This window comes from Anomaloglossus baeobatrachus, chromosome 3, assembly GCF_048569485.1.
Source record: "Anomaloglossus baeobatrachus isolate aAnoBae1 chromosome 3, aAnoBae1.hap1, whole genome shotgun sequence".
Lineage (NCBI taxonomy): Eukaryota > Metazoa > Chordata > Amphibia > Anura > Aromobatidae > Anomaloglossus > Anomaloglossus baeobatrachus.
This window is the reverse complement of record NC_134355.1, coordinates 577,339,610-577,360,563: the sequence shown is the minus strand read 5'-3', so window position 1 is coordinate 577,360,563 and position 20,954 is coordinate 577,339,610. Positions and strand designations below refer to the sequence as shown.

At 44.2% G+C, this 20,954-nt stretch overlaps 1 protein-coding gene across 1 annotated transcript in view; it reads left to right on the top strand.

The window, feature by feature from the left end:
* Nucleotides 1-361: 361 nt before the first annotated feature.
* Nucleotides 362-20,954, top strand: part of LOC142295597 (uncharacterized) — a 97,202-nt gene continuing 76,609 nt past the window's right edge. Inside the window, exons 1-6 of the mRNA XM_075338700.1 lie at nt 362-392; nt 3,777-3,979; nt 13,048-13,200; nt 13,404-13,552; nt 13,628-13,768; nt 14,196-14,335. Of these exons, the coding sequence (XP_075194815.1) occupies nt 3,800-3,979; nt 13,048-13,200; nt 13,404-13,552; nt 13,628-13,768; nt 14,196-14,335 (763 nt within the window). The 5' untranslated portion in view covers nt 362-392; nt 3,777-3,799. The remainder of the gene's footprint in view (nt 393-3,776; nt 3,980-13,047; nt 13,201-13,403; nt 13,553-13,627; nt 13,769-14,195; nt 14,336-20,954) is intronic.

The window sequence follows — 20,954 nt, the reverse complement described above, 5'->3', positions numbered from 1 at the left end:
CACTAGTTACATGCTCAGTCTATAGTTAGTGTCACTACCTATACACTGAGAATGTAACTCTATTGATATTAGATTTATTATCCAGAGCAGCTTTAATGGATAGATCATCATTGCATTGCCAGATTATTGCAGCGGCTTACATAGAGAATGGTGTTAAGCATTCAAACATTCATTCCACTGTTAGGCTATGTTCACATGCAGCATTTTACCTACAATTTTGGAAGTAAAAACGCTGCCTTCAAAAAGCCAGTTTTTCAGAGTTTTCGCTGCATTTTCTATTGGTTTTTTTTTAGTGCGGATTACATGTGTACTTTGTTGTCCGTACAGAAAGTTTAAAATGTTTTTATTTTTTGAAGCCCTGGTGCCATTCCAACTGGAGGAGGTGCACACAGGTTAGATATACAAATTGCATGCTTTTTGTTTTAGAAATTTTTTTTTTTACCGTTGCACACTTGTGTTCATATTGCCTTTGCGTGATCATGCTCCCTATACATCTCCTCGTGTTGATTTGTGCTGCCTTTGGTATACACTCCTGTTCATTTGAAACCCCATCATGGTTTATATAATTTCCTAAATAAAAAAAATATTTTAATTTTCTATTGGCTATTATTTGGTTTTCCATGGCTGAAAGTTTGAGGCTGCTGGGAGGAATAAAATGTACTTCCTCCCTGTAGCCGAGCTTTCAGTGTCTGGCAACTGGTATGTGTTATTCCTAATCCTATGCATGTAAGCTTGGTACATACTTGTTTTATGTGATGTGACCATTCTGGATAATCTGCCATGTTGATTCATTCTTCCCTTGTAATACTGTATCGTTCCACTAAGGAAGACTTCATTGTTTATAATATGAGAGTGGCTTGGCAGAGTGCGTACAGTATCATCACAATGTTCTTTAATGTTGTGTAATTATTTAAATAAATAATAAAAAAACAGAGTGCGGTCCCCCCCAATTTTGATACCCAGGCAAGATAAAGCCCGACAGCTGGAAGCTGGTATTGTTAGGCTGGGGAGACCCATGGTTATTGAGCACCCCCCAGGTTAAAAAATAGCAGCCTGCAGCTGCCCAGAGTTGTCGCATCCATTAGAAGTGACAATCCCAGCACTTTACCCATCTCTTCGCGATTGCCCTCGTGCAGTGGCAATTGGGGTAATGAGGGGTTAATGGCAGCCCACAGCTGCCATTAAGGCCTAGATTAACAATGGGATGCGTCTATGAGACCCCCCATTACTAATCTCTAAGTGAAAAGAAATAAAGACAAACAATTACAAAATCTTTTATTTGGAATAAAAGACAAGAAAACCATCTTTGAACACTTTATTAATCCCCAAAACACCCCTGCAGGTCAGACGTAATCCACACGGAGTCCCACGTCGATTTAACTCTGCTACATCTGAAATTACAATATGCGATCATGCAACATGTGTGCACACTGTAACTGAGGCAGAGACTAAGCCACGATCAACAGTGACATCAGTCAGTTAAGTTGTGATAACAGCTGGGAGGTTCCCATGGTCCTCCACATATGACCGCAGGTAACGTCACCTCAGGTGGGATCACTTTTAAAGAAGTACCCTGAGATCAGGTTACCTGCGGTCACAGGTGGAGGACCATGGGATCCTCCCAGCTATAACCGCAACTTACCTGAGTGATGTCACCGCTGATCGCTGCTCAGTCTCTGCCTCCAGTTGTAGCGTGTGGACATGTTCCATGATCGCGTGCTGTAATTTCAGATATAGCAGTGCTGAATTGTCGTGGGTCCTCGTATGGATTACGTTGGACCTGCAGGGGTATTTTGAGGTTAAAACAGTGATGTTTTTTGTCTTGTATTCCAAATAAAAGATTTTTTCGGTGTTTGTCTTTATTTCTTTTCACTTACAGATTAGTAATGGGGAGGTCTAATAGACGCATCCCATTACTAATCTAGGGCTTAACGGCAGCTGTGATCTGCCATTAATCCTTTATTACCCCAATTGCCACCGCACCAGGGCAATTGGGAAGAGCCAGGTAAAGTGCTGGGATTGTCACATTTAATGGATGAGACAATATGGGCAGCTGCAGGCTGCTATTTTTAGGCTGGGGGTTCCCAATAGCCATGGGTCTCCCCAGCCTGAGAACACTAGCCCCAGCTGTCGGGCTTTATCATGGCTGGGTATCAAAATTGGGGGGAACTGCATGCTGTTTTTTTAAATTATTTATTGAAATAATTTTTTAAAAAGCCACATTCGGTTCCTCTTAGTTTGATGCATAGCCAAGATAAACGCATGGCTGGGGGCTGCAGCCTGTAGCTGTTGGCTTTATCTGTGCTGGGAATCATAATATGGGGGGATTTTATGCCAATTTTTTCATTTATTTATTTTTACTGTATGCTATATGGATGGATGGATAAATAAATGACAAAGCTTCTCTTATCCTTTGCGATATTAAATATGGACGGCACACGGATGCATTTCGTGTACTGTATATGTTTTTCACAGACCCATAGACTTGGATTAGCACTTATGATCCATCACACCTTAACAAAGATGGACAGGTTTTGCATGGGCATACGGTTCTTGTATAAACACGGACATGTGACTTCCACCTTCTACTGTATTATAATAGGTACATGTTGTATCCATGAAAAAAAAACCTAGATACAACATGTGCGTGCAACACAGATGTGTGACTGAGGCCTAAGAGGGTGTTCACACTTATGCAACCACATTATACCACAAATACCTGGTATGTATACTTTTTTATCCACTAACGTAACATATCGGTCAAACAATTAGACCTTCCTCAGGGAGATTGCTGCTAAAGATGTAAGACATGCAGTAAAGCAATGATAATAGTTTGACCAAAACGTTGTGTTAGTTTGGATTCTGGTCCTAATAAAATCATATTCTTTGCGTTCTGTATTTGGAGATCCGGATTCTTATTTTTGTGCTCTACTATGGAGTGGTGTCCTATCCAAAAACACAGTAACAACAGTGTGAAGTATACAGTATCTCTTTTTCATGAAGTAAAACACAGTTAGGCTATGTGTCCACGCTGCGGAAATGCGCGGATTTTGCCGCGGATTTCTCGCGGAAAAGCCGCGGATTTTCCGAAAATCTGCAGCAGAGGCATTTCCCAGCCATTTCAATGGCATTTTGGAAATGCTGTGTCCATGCTGCGGATTTTTCCGCAGCGGATTTGCCGCGGATTTTGATCCGGAAAAATCTGCAGCATGTCAATTATTGTTGCGGATTTTGATCCGGATTTTGGCTATAGAATGGGGAAAAAAAAATAAAAATCCGCATCAAAATCCGCGGCAATTCCGTGGTAAATCCGCGGAAAAAATAGGTGCGGATTTGTCGCGAAAGTCGCGGATTTTCATGCAGAAAAATCCGCAGCAACATTCTACCGTGGACACATAGCCTAAATAGACATTTTGCACATTATAGCCTCTATGTAACCAGTGTACACCAATCTGGAGCTGTTGACATGTCTTGTGAAACCAGAAATGTAGTCAATGTTTTATCTGTTCATCCTCTTTTGGAACATTTCCCCAGAAAAAGGAAGCCTTTCCAGACTTTCTGAAGTTGGCACATTCTCCAGCAACGCAGAATTTGGCAGAAAATTCACAGAAATCAGGGAGTCTGGAAGGTCCCTTGGGCTCTGGAATCTTTAGTGGTAGGACCCAGAGATGACAACTGGTTTGACACTTAAAAGACTTGTAGATATGCTCCAGCCTCCCCAGAAGCCAACCATCAAAAATGTACATTCATGCTATAAAATATCAAATTTTGGTCAGTTGTAGGGTATGATATAGTCACAATGCCTCCGAAATCCAAAAAGAAGGGGAAAGGGGCTGCAGTTAAATCAGTAGATACATCAGCTCTGAAGAAGTTCCTGAAGAGATATGAACATCATTGTGCGCAATGTCAATCGTTTGTCAGCCCCACCATCACCCGTGCCCTCAAAAAATGTATCCAAGATGGGTCCAAATACCTCAAGGTAAGCATAGAAAAGTAAGACAATGAAGAATACAAGAACAGGACATCTGCCTTTAGATTTTATAAACTACCCGTCATTAGTTAGTCATGCCTATTATATTAGTTTTGTCTCTGTAGAACCATCTACATTTATGAAATTTTCATTTGAAAATGAATCAAATATTCATACTTATGGAATAATAATGCACATTTTTTTTTTCCCCATAAAAAACCCTAAAACTACAGTACAAAAATTTGTAAAGACACAAAACATTTTTGCTTAAAGCTAATTTCAAACATTTGCTTTATATAGATCTATATATATATATATATATATATATATATATAGATAAATCTATCTGTCTGTCTGTCTGTCTATCTATCTCTATACAGTATATCACAAAAGGGAGTACTCCCCTCACATTTTGTAAATATTTTATTATATCTTTTCATGGGATAACACTGAAGATATGACACTGTGATACAATGTACAGTAGTCAGTGTGCAGCTTGTATAACAGTGAAAATTTGGTGCCCTCTAAATAACAGAACACACAGCCATTAATATCTAAACTTCTGGCAAAAAAATGAGTACACCCCTAAGTGAAAATGGCCAAATTGTGCCCAATTAGCCATTTCCCCTCCCTGGTGTCATCGCTCACACGCTTTCTCATATTGGTCCCTGGAAGTCCAACATGGCTCTTTATGGCAAAGAATTCTCTGAGGATCTGAAAAAAAATTGTTGCTCTACATAAAAATTGCCAACACCCTGAAACTGAGCTGCAGCACAGTGGTCAAGACCATACAGTAATTTAACAAGACAGGTTCAACTCAGAACAGGCCTTGCTATGGTCCACCGAAGAGGTTGCATGCGCATATGTAAAGTACCAGAGAGGGGCAGTCGTGGGTAAGGGCTACTCTCCTCAGTCCGCCCCGGTATGCTGCAGACATGGGGACAGAGTGCTGTATGGAGTGGGTGTGGAGGTGGTACCTACTTTAGCTGGCTTCTCTGGATCCCATTCACACTGCCCAGTATCACACGCAGCACTATCAGTAATGAGTCCACCACCGGTCAAGAGCGGAACAACTTTACTGCAAAATTGTTTAAAATACAGCTTCCAGATCATAAAGGCCGGTTTCACACCAAGATATTTCACAGGCATTACTTTCTTTTCAGAACCCGGCTCTTTTGCTACAGCCAACAAAGAGGAATGGGATGGGCGCTTTATCCTGTCTTTATTGATCCAACCATTTGGCACTATGGCTATTCCAACGGTCCGGCCCCGTAGAAGCGAGAGGACCCTCACAGTCTTTATTCCCGCTGTGCCTGTGACCCTGTAGACCATCTATTTGCACTCTGTCTGCACTACTTACAGCTGCCGGCCTAGAAAGGGACGCTCTCCTCTTTTCCCTCTGGCTTTACCTTCTGTAACTCCGGGGCTATCACTCCACTTCAGTCTCCTTGACTCTTTCTCTCCTGTCTCTTTTCTCTGCCTGACTCCTCCACACCACACTACTTCACTCCGCTGCATCTGGCCCTGTCAGTCCTTTCACTACTTCCTTATCTGCCGTAACCAGGAAGCACTCTTCCCTATATTTTCCTGTGCTGGGAAATGTCCTCCCCCTATTAACCCACACCGCCCTGTCACTCCCTTTACATACAGGGACCCAGTGACAACTAGTGGTGGCCGGCCAAATTACACAGGAAAATGCACACAAATGAATACATAACTCTAAAACATCTTTACTTGTACTATAACTTCAGGGGGCTGCAGGGCACTGGACACCCTCTTACACGTGTTCAGCGTCATATCCTGAGGTTGTCTTTTAAAAAGTGCAATTAGTGTATCTGTACTGAAGTGCATAGTGATAGTATAAAGGGTATATCACTGCACTTCAGTACAGATACACTAATTGCAGATTTGATGTACCAGCCATACTTTTCAATACTACCAATAGATATAAAGTACAGACCAAAAGTTTGGACACACCTTCTCATCTCTAGAACAACTATTAAGAGGAGTCTTTGTGCAGCAGGCCTTCATGGTAAAATAGATGCTAGGAAACTACTGCTAAGGACAGGCAGCAAGCAGTAGAGGCTTGTTTGGGCTACAGAACACAAAGAATGGACATTAGACCAGTGGAAATCTGTGCTTCGGTCTGATGAGTCCAAATTTGAGATCTTTGGATCCAACCACCGTGTCTTTGTAGAAAAGGTGAACGGATGGACTCTACGTGCCTGGTTCCCACCGTGAAGCATGGAGGAGGAGGTGTGATGGTGTGGGGTGCTTTGCTGGTGACACTGTTGGGGATTTATTCAAAATTGAAGGCATACAGAACCAGCATGGCTACCACAGCATCTTGCAGCGGCATGCTATTCCATCTGGTTTTCGTTTAGTTGGACCATCATTTATTTTTCAACAGGACAATGACCCCAAACACACTTCCAGGCTGTGTAAGGGCTATTTGACTAAGAAGGAGAGTGATGGGATGCTACGCCAGATGACCTGGTCTCCACAGTCACCAGACCTGAACCCAATTGAGATGGTTTGGGGTGCGCTGGACTGCAGAGTGAAGGCAAAAGGGCCAACAAGTGCTAAGCATTTCTGGGAACTCCTTCAAGACTGTTGGAAAACCATTTCCAGTGACTACCTCTTGAAGCTCATCAAGAGAATGCCAAGAGTGTGCAAAGCAGTAATCAAAGCAAAAGGTGGCTACTTTGAACAACCTAGAATATAAGACATATTTTCAGTTGTTTCACACTTTTTTAAGTATTTCATTCCACATGTTTTCATTCATAGTTTTGATGTCTTCAATGGGAATCTACAATTTTTAGAGTCATGAAAATAAAGAAAACTCTTTGAATGAGAATGTGTGTCCAAACTTTTGGTCTGTACTGTACTTATTAGATGTCATCTAGCAATAATTTTGTGAATTGCTTATAGTAACAGATTAAGTCCATATGTAACTAGGTATATATTGTATTCGATACCATTGTGGATTATATGCTACGACTTCAACAACAACCATCAATACCTATATGTCAAAAACATCTGAACACATATAAAGGGGAAACATAAATAATAGCCTAAATGGTGGATCACAATTAACCCCACACAAGGACTATAATGTGAAAATATCTGGTAGAGACCCAACTATTATTTGAACCTATAGTTACAAGAAAGTCAAAGAACTATCTTAGTGCAAACCAATATATAATTTTATTCATGAATTAATCCTAAAAACACCAGAAACATATATATAAAATAGACACATAAGTGCTGGTGAGGATAAAATAAAGGAAGGCAACCAGACGCTGACCAAATAATAGTAGGAAGGTGGGTGTAAAGTGGCTATGAAGAATAGCAGCTACAAAGAAGCCCACACAAAACGCGCATTGGGGTCCTGGAGGTTCATCCCCTTGCTGAGTAAGAGTTATTATGGGTGAGTGTCTCTCCATTTGAGCTGCTTTGTGTGGAGTTAACTATGCAATTGCAGCTTATATGGGGGAGGGGTGGGGGGCACCAGTAGCCCTGTACTTTGTGCTGCTTTCAACTTTGCTGCTTTTTTTGTATCCTCACTACCAGTTATGTCTCTATTATATATGTTTTTGGTGTTTTTATGATTAATTTATGAATAAAATTATATATTGGTTTGCACTAAGGTAGTTCTTTGACTTTCTTGTAATTATAGGTTCACATCAATACCTATATGTCTGTGTAAATTTAGTGTACGTATAATTATTTTTCGTATAACAATTGTCTATTATAATAATTTTTTTACAGTGATACAGTGTCCATATACGGGATATTTGCTGTCCCCAGTACACATGTGCTCTCCTGCTAAGTTACTACATATTTCTCAACCTTTTTAATTTCTTTAATAAAACCTTTATTTTTATATACAGTTAGGTCCAGAAATATTTGGACAGTGACACAATTTTCGCGAGTTGGGCTCTGCATGCCACCACATTGGATTTGAAATGAAACCTCTACAACAGAATTCAAGTGCAGATTGTAATGTTTAATTTGAAGGTTTGAACAAAAATATCTGAAAGTAATTGTAGGAATTGTACACATTTCTTTACAAACACTCCACATTTTAGGAGGTCAAAAGTAATTGGACAAATAAACCAAACCCAAACAAAATATTTTTATTTTCAATATTTTGTTGCGAATCCTTTGGAGGCAATCACTGCCTTAAGTCTGGAACCCATGGACATCACCAAACACTGGGTTTCCTCCTTCTTAATGCTTTGCCAGGCCTTTACAGCCGCAGCCTTCAGGTCCTGCTTGTTTGTGGGTCTTTCCGTCTTAAGTCTGGATTTGAGCAAGTGAAATGCATGCTCAATTGGGTTAAGATCTGGTGATTGACTTGGCCATTGCAGAATGTTCCACTTTTTTGCACTCATGAACTCCTGGGTAGCTTTGGCTGTATGCTTGGGGTCATTGTCCATCTGTACTATGAAGCGCCGTCCGATCAACTTTGCGGCATTTGGCTGAATCTGGGCTGAAAGTATATCCCGGTACACTTCAGAATTCATCCGGCTACTCTTGTCTGCTGTTATGTCATCAATAAACACAAGTGACCCAGTGCCATTGAAAGCCATGCATGCTCATGCCATCACGTTGCCTCCACCATGTTTTACAGAGGATGTGGTGTGCCTTGGATCATGTGCCGTTCCCTTTCTTCTCCAAACTTTTTTCTTCCCATCATTCTGGTACAGGTTGATCTTTGTCTCATCTGTCCATAGAATACTTTTCCAGAACTGAGCTGGCTTCATGAGGTGTTTTTCAGCAAATTTAACTCTGGCCTGTCTATTTTTGGAATTGATGAATGGTTTGTATCTAGATGTGAACCCTTTGTATTTACTTTCATGGAGTCTTCTCTTTACTGTTGACTTAGAGACAGATACACCTACTTCACTGAGAGTGTTCTGGACTTCAGTTGATGTTGTGAACGGGTTCTTCTTCACCAAAGAAAGTATGCGGCGATCATCCACCACTGTTGTCATCCGTGGACGCCCAGGCCTTTTTGAGTTCCCAAGCTCACCAGTCAATTCCTTTTTTCTCAGAATGTACCCAACTGTTGATTTTGCTACTCCAAGCATGTCTGCTATCTCTCTGATGGATTTTTTCTTTTTTTTCAGCCTCAGGATGTTCTGCTTCACCTCAATTGAGAGTTCCTTAGACCGCATGTTGTCTGGTCACAGCAACAGCTTCCAAATGCAAAACCACACACCTGTAATCAACCCCAGACCTTTTAACTACTTCATTGATTACAGGTTAACGAGGGAGACGCCTTCAGAGTTAATTGCAGCCCTTAGAGTCCCTTGTCCAATTACTTTTGGTCCCTTTAAAAAGAGGAGGCTATGCATTACAGAGCTATGATTCCTAAACCCTTTCTCCGATTTGGATGTGAAAACTCTCATATTGCAGCTGGGAGTGTGCACTTTCAGCCCATATTATATATATAATTGTATTTCTGAACATGTTTTTGTAAACAGCTAAAATAACAAAACTTGTGTCACTGTCCAAATATTTCTGGACCTAACTGTACCTCAAATACAATGTTGGTGTGTTTTCCAGTGTCTCTGTGGCATACTGAAGCAGAGCATGATCCCATTCCTTTTGGAAACTGGGTCGCAAGGCAGTATTCCAACATGATAACAACCCCAAACACACCTCCAAGACAACCACTGACTTACTTACTAAAGAAACTGAGAGTAAAGGTGCTGGATTGGCCAAGTGTGTCTCCAGACCTAAACCCTATTCAGGATCTGGGGGTATAATAAAATGGAAGGTGGAGGAGCACAAGGTCTCTAACATTCATTAGCTCTGTGATGTGGTCACGGAGGAGGGAAGAGGATCCATCGTCTCCTGTGAAGCTCTAGTGAGCTTCATTCCCAAGAGAGTTAAGGCAGTGATTGAAAATAATGGTGACCACACAAAATTTTACCCTTTTGCACAATTTGGCCATTTTCACTTAGGGATGTACTCAGATTTGTTGCCAGCATTTTAAACATTAATGGCTGTATTTAGTTATTTAGAGGACACCAAATTGACACTGTTATATAAGCTGTACACTGACTATTTTACATTATATCAAAGTGTCATATCTTCAGCATTGTCCCATGAAAGGATATAATAAAATGTTTACAAAAATGTGAGCAGTGTGTTCGCTTTTGTGACATACGATATATATACAGTCATGGCTGAAAGCAGTGTCAATCTTTAAATTGTTCCAGAAAATGAAGTAGTTTTCCCAGAAAATTATTACAATTACACGTTTTGTTATACATGTGTATTTCCTTTATGTGTATTGGAGCAACGAAAAAATGAGAAATAAATGTTAGTTCTACATAATTTTACACAAAACTTCAAAAATGGGCTGGACAAGATTGTTAGCACCCTCAACTTAATATTTGGTAGCACACCCTTTGGAATAAATGACTAGGATCAATCGCTTCCTAAAACCATCAACAAGTTTCTTATACCTCTTACCTGGAAATTTGGACCACTCTTCTTTTGCAAACTGCTCCAGATGTTTCATATTTGAAGGCGCCTTCTCCAAACAGCAATTTTTAGATCTCTACACGGGTATCCAATGGGATTTAGATCCGGACTCATTGCTGCTGTACCGCCCTGAGAGGGGCTCGGCTGCTCCGCTGCTCGGGCCAAGATGCTCGGGGTCCGGGCTCGGGTTGTCGGTGGCTCGAGCGCCTCCGGACCAGGGGCCACGTCGCTCTGTTAGCTGGCGGTGTCGGGTGAGGGGGATCTGCAGCCGTGAAGACCGCGAGGTTGCTGGGTGAGTCGTGACGCCACCCACGGTTCGTGGTGAGATGGTGCACCACCGCTGCGGATGATGGTGGGGCTCCCGGGGGACGGTGTTGTGGCGCAGCCTTGGTGTTAGCCCCTTCGTGGGCAGGGGCGGTGTGTCCCGGGGCCCGGTGGTGAGGGGACGGGCGTTGCTGGAGGGGTTGCGGTGCAATGGGGGCGCACTGCGGTGCTGTGCCCGGGTGGCACTGATGTACTCACGATTAACCACACACAGAGTCAGTAGTAAACCAAAGTTCGGTGATGGTCGGGTCCCGCAGCCGGCTGCCGGTGTCCCCTGTGGGGTTGGTGGTGGCCCCTTTTCCCTTGCACCTGTGTTCTGTGTTCAGCTCCCCTGCCTGAGCAGTGGTAGCTCGCTCCTCTGCGTTTTGGATGCCGGAGGAGCCCTCTGTTGCCCGCAGGCGCTGGCCCGTCGGGTGTTTGGCCCTTGGCGGTGGCACTCACTCAGTAACGGTGGGCTTTTGCCTTCTGTCGGGACTTGGGTGTGGATGAACCCGTGAGGTCCAGCCAGCAATCAATCAATTTGCCTATACTCGGTGGGTTCTGAGCTAGGTCGGGGTCTGAGTACCCGCTCTCTGGTGCTCCGATAAAACGTTTGACTCTCCGGTTCAGGGCCAGCGGGCTCCAACTCACAGCCATTCCCTATGGTTCCGCCGGTTGTCTACCGGGACGACTGCAGACGGCCACCACCGTCTGCCTACCTGACGTGTCAGCTCAGCCTTGTCACCTCCTTCCACTTTCACTGTCTGTACTAAACTGCTTACTGAACTTCCTGCCCCAGGACAGTAGTCTCCTCGGTGGGCTTGCCTTTCCACCTGGCTCCGCCCACCTGGTGTGCTCTACCTGCCCTGAGGAAGGCATCAGGTCTCCCTTTCGGGTGACGGTTGTGTCCTCACTGGGGGTGGGCGGTGTGTGTAAGGTGTGGTGTTGGTGTTACCTGTGACCCCTGGGATCCAGGGTGTCACACTGCCATTTTAGAACTCTCCAGTGCTTTGTTTCCATCCATTTCTCGGGGCTTCTTCGTGTATTTTTGAGGTCATTGTCCTGCTGGAAGACTCATGACCTAGGATGTAAACTCAGCTTTCTGACACTACATTGCAACCCCAAATCCTTTAGTAATCTTCAAATTTCATGATGCCTTGCACACAATCCAGGCACCCAGTGCCAGAGGCAGCAAAACTACCTCAAGACATTTTTGAACCTCTAACCATATTTGACTGTAGGTACTGTGTTATTTTCTTTGTAGGCATCATTCTGTTTTCGGTATATAGTAGAATGATGTGCTTTACCAAAAAGATCTATCTTGGACTCATCTGTCCACAAGACGCTTTCCCAAAAGGATTTTGCTTACATACATTTTGGCAAGCTGCAGTCTAGCTTTTTATGTCTCTATATCAGCAGGGGGGTCCTCCTTGTTCTCCTACCATAGTGTTTCATTAAACTTAAATGTCGACGGATAGATCACGCTGACACTGATGCACCCTTAGCCTAAAGGATAGCTTGAATTTCTTTGGAACTTGATTGGGGCTGCTGATATGCCATCTGGACTATCCTTGGTTGCAAACTTTCATCAATGTTTTCTCTGCCGTCCATGTCCAGAGAGGTTAGTCATAGTGCTGTGGGTTTTAAACTTCTGGATTATGTTGCACACTGTGGACAAAGGAACATCAAGACTCTGGAGATGGACTTGTAACATTGAGATTGTTTGATATTTTGGTTCTTAAGTCTTTAGACAGTTTTTTTCTACTTTTTCTACTCTCCAAGCTTAATGTGGCACATACAAACACACAATGCAATGATTGAGACAACTTCTCCCCTTTTTATCTGGCTTCAGGTGTGATTTTTATATTGCCCACACCTGTTACTTGCCACAGAGTTTGAACGAGCATCACATGCTTGAAACAGAGTTGTGTACCTACAATTTTGTGAAGGTGCCAACAATTTTGTCAGGACCATTTTTGAGGTTTTGTGTGAAATTATGTCCAATTTGCCTTTTTTTCCTCTGTTTTTTTGTGTTGTTCCAATATACACAAAGGAAATAAACATGTGTAATTGCAATAATTTTCTTGGAGAAATATTTACTTTTCTGTAACTATTTCACGGACGCCAAAACTTTTGCCTGTATATGTATGTATATATACTGTATATATAAAATTGTCCTTTCATTATGAATGACCGATATTTGGCAATGGTATTGGCACATTTGTAGTTGCACTAATCTTTTACATAGACTATTGTGGTCTTATTTTCTGCAGATTATCTTGTCATGTCCAGAGACCACCTCCGATGGTTCCTCTCCAGTTTTATTAAGACCACTACTGATGACTATACGGGATGAGCGATATATGCTTGCCACGGACTTGTGCTTATGGGGAGTTCCTCTCAGTAACCAGGATGTTGCCAGTCTTGTACGTTTGTAGGTTATATGTATTTAGGGAAAAAAAATCAAACATTTTGGGTATACTAATATGTTGTAATTTCCACTGCGTTGATGTCATGGAAATACCCGACACGTGTACAATTGTTGATGGGTCTTTTGTATTTTCTTCTGACTGTAGATAATTTCAATTTTTTAACCACACATTACATATGATTTCTCTTCTTTGTGCAGGCTATACTACTAGAATTAAGAGGGAGAACGTCATATCCTTTTATAAAACTGGAAGCTATAGATTGTGAGATTGACATCTGGTCAATGGAGAGGTTGGGGAAAGCGGTTCAGTACAGCCAGTTAACATCCATAATACTGGATCACAATGAGTAAGATGATGATGTCCTCTGGTCCATACAGGATCCATGAAAGCATTTCTGCATAACAACGTATTAATTCTTTAGGTTTCGAGATGAAGGGATTCAGAGTCTTATCCAAGGTCTTGAAGGAAACTTGAAGCTGGTGTCCCTGAGCCTATGTTTCTGCAACCTGGGTCCTCCTAGCGGAGCAATGCTTGGGAAACTTTTGGCACAATCAGCCATTAGGTAATTCTCATGGAAAATAAGATTATATAATGTAGAATGTTTATGTTACTATTTTGGTGTATTTATTATGGTTTCTTATGTATGTAGGACTTTACATGAAGGGAAGGGTGTATGTATAGCTATAGAAGAAGGTTCAATGCAGTTGAGTGAGCAATGGACCTTTATAGTGGTAATGGATGTACCACCTGCTTAGTACGTAGTAGTCCAGGTATTATGCAGGGGTTTAACTATAGTGGGTGTGCAGGGTTTGGGGCCCTAAAGGTTAGAAGGACCCCAAAGGTGCCTCTGGCCCATATGAAAAAGCTAAAATTATTACAGACCTATGGTAGTTGGATACTTTGCTGGTAAGTTTGCATTGGGGCTCATGAGCTTCAAATTATTCTATTATATCTGTGCCTTGTTGACTCCATGTTGTTTTGCCGTGCAGTGAACTGGATATCACTGGAAACCATCTGCAGTGCTCTGGAGCAGTGGATCTAATTACTGAAATTGCAGAATATGCCCAAAAACTAGGTACAGAAAAGCCATCTGAAGAGGCATCCAGCCTGGCACACCAGATTCTAGAAGGTAGAATGGAAATTTTCTTCATCTATTACGAGCTGCATCATCTTATCTTGCGTCATACTTGATATTAAGTTTTAATGTAGTAATGTTTCAGATTTAAAGATATTGAGACAGGTTTAATAATCATAATGCGCCACTATTTTAGTGCAAATTGCGGCCCACATAGCACCACCTTTATGATATAAATAAATAATATGGAGGAGCCGTCTTACCCTTGTATCAGCTGCTGGATTCAGTTTTCAACTGGCGGGACCCGCTCATGATTTAGGAGGAAGCAATCCAAGAAAGCTTAAAGTAGAAAAAGGCAGAGGCAAATCCAGCGGTGTTCCTCAATGACCAGAAGATGTAAGTAAAATCATATAGTCTTTATTGGAAAAATATTAAAAATCCAGCCAGAGTAGCAGTGACAAAATGGGAGATTAGTCAAAAGGCCACTTTACACGCAACGACATCGCTAACGAGATGTCCTTGGGGGTCATGGAATTCGTGACGCATATCCGGCCTCGTTAGCGACGTTGTTGCGTGTGAAACGCAGGAACGACCGTTAACGATCAAAAATACTCACCATATCGTTGATCGTTGACACGTCGTTCTAATCACAAATATCGTTGCTGCTGCAGGTACGATGTTGTTCGTCGTTCCTGCAGCAGCACACATCGCTATGTCTGACACCGCAGGAACGAGAAACATCACCTTACCTGCGTCCTCCGACAATGAGGAAGGAAGGAGGTGGGCGGAATCTTATGGCCGCTCATCTCCGCCCCTCCGCTTCTATTGGGCAGCTGCTTAGTGACACCGTTGTGACCCCCTACGGACCGCCCCCTTAGAAAGGAGGCGGTTCGCCGGCAAAAGCGACGTCGCTAGGAAGGTAAGTACGTGTAACGGCTGTTAGCGATGTTGTGCGCCACGGGCAGCGATTTGCGTCACGCACAACCGACGGGGGGGTGCGGGTGCATTCACCAGCGACAACGCTAGCGATGTCGCTGTGTGTAAAGTGCCCTAAAGACTAGTTTCGGCATACAAGCCTTCGTCCTGTATGCATAGCATTGCTCTACAAGACGGCATACTAATGAGCCCACTGCGTTTAGCATTATTAATTCTATTACACAATTAGTATAGAGTGTATATCATTAAATTTGCTGGGGTTAAAAATTAAAAACAAAAGGAGAGAACTATAAAAACACAAACTTCCGAATGGTCACTGAATACATAAATGTATACAAGAAGAAAAATATACATTATTACAAATGTATTTGATTAGAGGAATAATTATGTGAAATACATCAGTGAATAGTTATAAACATATAAGAGAGGATAAGAACTACATACTATTACCATGGTGTTTTGTTTTTTTTGGGTTTTTTTCTCTCTCTAGATATAATTGTCTGCACATATAAGATAAACACGTGTTTATCTTACATATGCAGACAATTATATCTAGAGAGCAAAAAAAAAAAAAACACCATGGTAATAGTATGTAGTTGTTATTCTCTCTTATATGTTTATAACAATTCATTGATGTATTTCACATAATTATTCCTATAATCAAATGCATTTGCAATAATGCATATTTTTCTTCTTGTATACATTTATGTATTCAGTGACCATTCGGGAGATTGTGTTTTTATAGTTCTCTCCTTTTTGTTTTTGTTATTTTTGTTTTGTTATCTGTTTGTTATTTTTAACCCCAGCAAATTTAATGATATACACCCTATACTAATTGCGTAATAGAATTAATTATGCTAAACGCAGTGGGGCTCATTAGTATGCCGTCTTCGAGAGCAATGCTATTCAGACAGGACGAAGGTTTGTGTGCCGAAACTAGTCTTTGACTAATCTCCCATTTTGTCACTGCTAATCTGGATGGATTTTTAATATTTTTCCAATAAAGACTATATGACTTTACTTACATCTTCTGGTCATTGAGGAACCCCGCTGGATTTGCCTCTGCCTTTTTCTACTTTAACCTTTATGATATGTTTTGCACCATATTTGCACTCACTTGCACTCACAAATAGGCCAGATTTATTAGTGGTGTGTGCATACATGTCTAATATGTACCAAGATGTACCCAAAATGTTATGCGCTGTCAGCTGTAATTAAAAAGCCACAATTTTTTATACAAATACAAATTATAAATATACACATTTAGAGAATACCTATCACCTGTCTGTGGCTGCCCTTTTTTAAAGGGGTTGTCCTCTTAAAAAAAAAACAACAAAAAAAAAACCTGCTATGAGCTGCGATTGTTATAAAAAATAAACTAAATATCATGTCACCTTCTCCCCCAGGGCCACTATTGACAACTCTCTGCCAGTGCACCAGTCTCTGTTGTTTGTCTGCAGCGCTGTCTACGTGATGTCAAGGCTGCAAACAACAGAGACCAGTGCAAAGACAGAGCATTGAGTCTGGACCAGGGGGTGAGATGGGTGGATGAGTAAGTTTGTTCTAAGTTGTGTAGCTTAGAGCAAAGAATATTCCGAAAGAGGACAGTCCCTTTAAGAATACAGTGGGTAGCCACAGGCAGTTGATTCTACTAAGTAACTTGCCGAAAAGCTCTTGTAATGCTCCTATAGGAGCCAACTTTGTAGCAAAAGTTAGATCCAAAGGTCCGGGTTGTAAAATCCTGACCTGCAGAGCAGGATCCCATTATCCTCAGCAAAGCCCCTCATTGGCAAATCTCGAAATCTTGTGTGTTAGTGTGATATCTCAAGCTTTAAACTAAATCAGCACTGGCACATTATGGGCACAGACAACAGATGCCAATGTGTTAGCTATAATGACGTATTTCATGCCTGTAACTGCTGGGTACAAAGTGCAGAAGCTCTGTTTTAATTAAAAGTGTGGGATTTTTTAGTATCAAACGATATCTTGTACTTTACCAGTGCGAGAGCTGCAGGGAATTGTTGGATCATGCTCTGCATGCTGGTGACGCACCCACAGGGTTGGAGGTTACCCGTCACCGGGCCGCAGTTCTTCTCTTGGGTTGCCGAGGTGGCCTTGCCTGGTTCCATGACACCGGCGATATCAATAAAGGATGGGGATGATGGGAGTAGTTGTTTGTGACGCCACCTGTGGTGTGCAGCCAATTATTAGCCACCGCTGCGGGAAGTATCTCTCTCTTCTGGGGTGGATGGTAACGCAGCTCAGATGTTGTAGCTCTCCACAGGCAGAGCTAGGCCCCAGGGAGGATGATGGTGGTGTAGGGGGTGGGCAGACCCCCTACAAAGGAAGCATAGTTAACCCGGAAATGTTATTAATAAAAATGTTTTATTTGTATTGTGAGACTGTGACCGGGGTTATCTATGACGGCCGGTATGTCTCGCCCCGGTTGTGCTCACTCCATGATAGAAAGTAAATCCACTCTAGGGTTAATGCTGTTTCCTTACAGGCTGAAGGAAGGGTTAAATGGAAACAGGAACAAGGGCAGGTGTGCCGGGTGTGGGGGAGTGAACAGAACTCCCTGAGCTCTCTGCTGGAGAGGCACATGTATATTGTTGTGGACTTTTGTTTGGATTAAAACCGTGTGCTGTGAACCTTAATGCCTGGTTCCCGTTTCTTCTGCTGCGCAGCCGACCGTGCTACCTCACATATGGTGCAGAATGCGGGCATGACAGCCGGTGAGGTGTAGCATCCATCCCTGGTGACCCAGTAGCACATGTCCTGGATTCGAGCGGCTATACTACAGCCCAAACCCGGCGACGCCATGGAGGACATACTAAGGCAGCAGCAACAGACTAATGCACAGCTACAAGAGGCTAATGCACAGCAGCAACAGACCAATGCACACCTGCTCCGGGCGTTGGAACGTCAGCAGCAATCCTTGCAAATGCAGGAAAAAAGGCACCAAGAACAGATGGTTCTCCTGGCCAAGTCGATCCGTGCCGGACCGGCAGCAACAACCCCGGGACCGGGTGACGACGGCAGCGTCCGGAAAGCGGTGAGACAAGCGTTGCAAAAGATGACCCCGGGGGATGATGTGGAAGCGTTCCTGGCGGTGTTTGAGCGGGTGGCCGAGCGGGAAAAGCTGCCGACCCCCCAGTGGGCTGAGGTATTGTCGCCCTATCTGACGGGGGAACCCCAAAAAGCGTACGTGGACCTCTGTACCGAGGACGCCATTGACTATGTGACCCTGAAAGCCGAAATACTGGCTCGGTTGGGGGTGAATACCTATGTGCGGGCGCAGCGGGTAAATCAGTGGTTCTATGAGGAAGCCAAACCCGTACGCTCCCAGGCCTATGACTTGTTGCATCTTGTAAAAAAGTGGTTACAGCCTGACACTCTGAGCCCGGCGCAAATGGTGGAAAGGGTAGTAGTGGATCGTTTTGTGCGCACTTTACCCGTCACCGTTCAACGGTGGGTAGGACAGGGTGACCCGAGTACCCTGGACCAATTGTCCCTGGTAGAGCGGCATGTGGCTACGCAGGACTTGATACGGGACACTGAGACTTTGCGTACCGCCCGTCGGTCCGGCTCCTCCAAGCCTAGGGCCAAGGACCCACCGCTGACAACGGTGCAGGAGTCCCCTACCGTCCCGTCTCAGGCCGCGGCCGCCATTCCTGAGGTCCGGAAGGTTCTGTACCCTAAACGACAACCCGTCAAGGGGGTTTCCGTCCCCATTAGATGTTGGCGGTGCCAGCGGGTGGGGCATATGGAAACCCAGTGTCCACTCACCACGGAGCCCATGGATTGTGGGGTTACCCGGCGGGGTTCAATGTATGCTCAGGTGGTGTGTACCGCTGACCTGGTCTCCCCAGAGACGGAGCCCCACTTGTGCCAAATACAGGTGAATGGATGTCCGGTTACAGGATTGTTGGATTCCGGAAGCTTAGTGACCCTTGTGCGATCCACCTTGGGGGCTAAAGTAAAGGCCACAGGACGTACCGTGGGGGTGGTTTGCATACATGGGGACCGCCGAGACTATCCCACGGGGATTGTCACCATCACAGCACCTTGCGGCCAGGTGCAACATGAGGTGGGACTTCTTAACACTCTTCCTTATGACGTGATCCTAGGAAGGGATCTGCCCTATTTTTGGACTTTATGGAGGGGACCCCCTAAGTCCCCTCAGATATTGGTCAGTCCGGGACCTGAGCCCTACAATTCTGAATCCGGGACGCCTGCCGTAGGGGTCACCATGATAGGGACAGAGTGTGAACCCGATAGGTCACCCCTAGAGGTATTGGCAGGAGAGGCTGAGATGGTCGAGCCCATCCCGGAGTTGGAGGCGTCCCCGGATACGTTTGGGACAGCCCAACTCCAGGATCCTACGTTAATACATGCCCGGAGTCGGGTGACAGTAGTTGACGGGGTGGCACAGCTGCCCGGTGCCCAGGTAAGGTACCCCCATTTCGCTCTTAAGCAGGATTTACTCTACCGGGTAGATGAAATACGGGGCGTGGGGGTAGAACAGTTGGTGGTGCCCCAGCCACATCGCCGGCGGGTCCTCGACTTGGCTCATAAACACCTGATGAGTGGCCACCTAGGGGTCAAGAAAACGCAGGAGCGAATATTGCAAAGGTTCTATTGGCCCGGGGTCTTTGGGGAGGTAAAACGGTTCTGCGAAACCTGTCCGGAGTGTCAGCTTACCGCACCCCTGACCCATTTTCGCAGTCCGTTGGTACCGTTACCCATTATAGAAGTCCCTTTTGAACGGATAGGGATGGATCTGGTGGGGCCCCTCGTAAAGTCCGCTCGAGGGCACCAACACATCCTAGTGATCGTTGACTATGCCACCCGGTATCCCGAGGCGATACCTCTCAGACATACTGCAGCAAAGCTTATAGCTCGGGAGTTGTTTGCTGTGTTCTGCCGGGTGGGGTTGCCCAAGGAGATCCTTACGGATCAGGGGACCCCGTTCATGTCTAAAGTGACCAAAGAGCTATGCCGGCTACTCCAGATCAAGCAGTTGCGCACGTCTGTGTATCATCCTCAAACGGACGGTTTAGTCGAGCGTTTCAATAAAACCCTGAAAACCATGCTCAAAAGGGTGATTTCAAAAGACGGGAAAGACTGGGATATGATGCTTCCCTATTTGATGTTTGCCATACGAGAGGTGCCACAGGCATCCACGGGGTTTTCGCCTTTTGAATTGTTATACGGGCGACATCCCCGGGGATTGTTGGACCTGGCAAAGGAAACATGGGAGCAAGAGCCCACCCCCCATAAAAGTGTGATTGAACACATTTTGGGTATGCAGAACCGCATAAGCGCGGTCATGCCAATTGTGAAGGAGCATTTACAGGAGGCTCAGGCCACGCAAAGCGGCCGCTACAATAGACAAGCCACCGTGCGGACCTTTAAACCCGGGGATCGGGTGTTGGTATTAATCCCCACGGCGGAGAGTAAATTTCTGGCTCAGTGGCAAGGCCCCTACGAGATAAAGGAAAGAGTCGGGGTGGTTAACTATAAAGTATTGCAGCCCGGTAGGCGGAAACCTGAACAAATATACCATGTCAACTTATTAAAACCTTGGCAGGAACGGGAAAACCTGATGGCTGTTTTTTCCCCACCTCCCTCCTCTTCGGGTCGTTCACATCCGGCTCCAGCGACCTCCGGAGAGGACGAACCGGAAGTAAGGATTGGAGAAGCCCTCACCAAGACTCAGAGGTGAGAGGCCAGA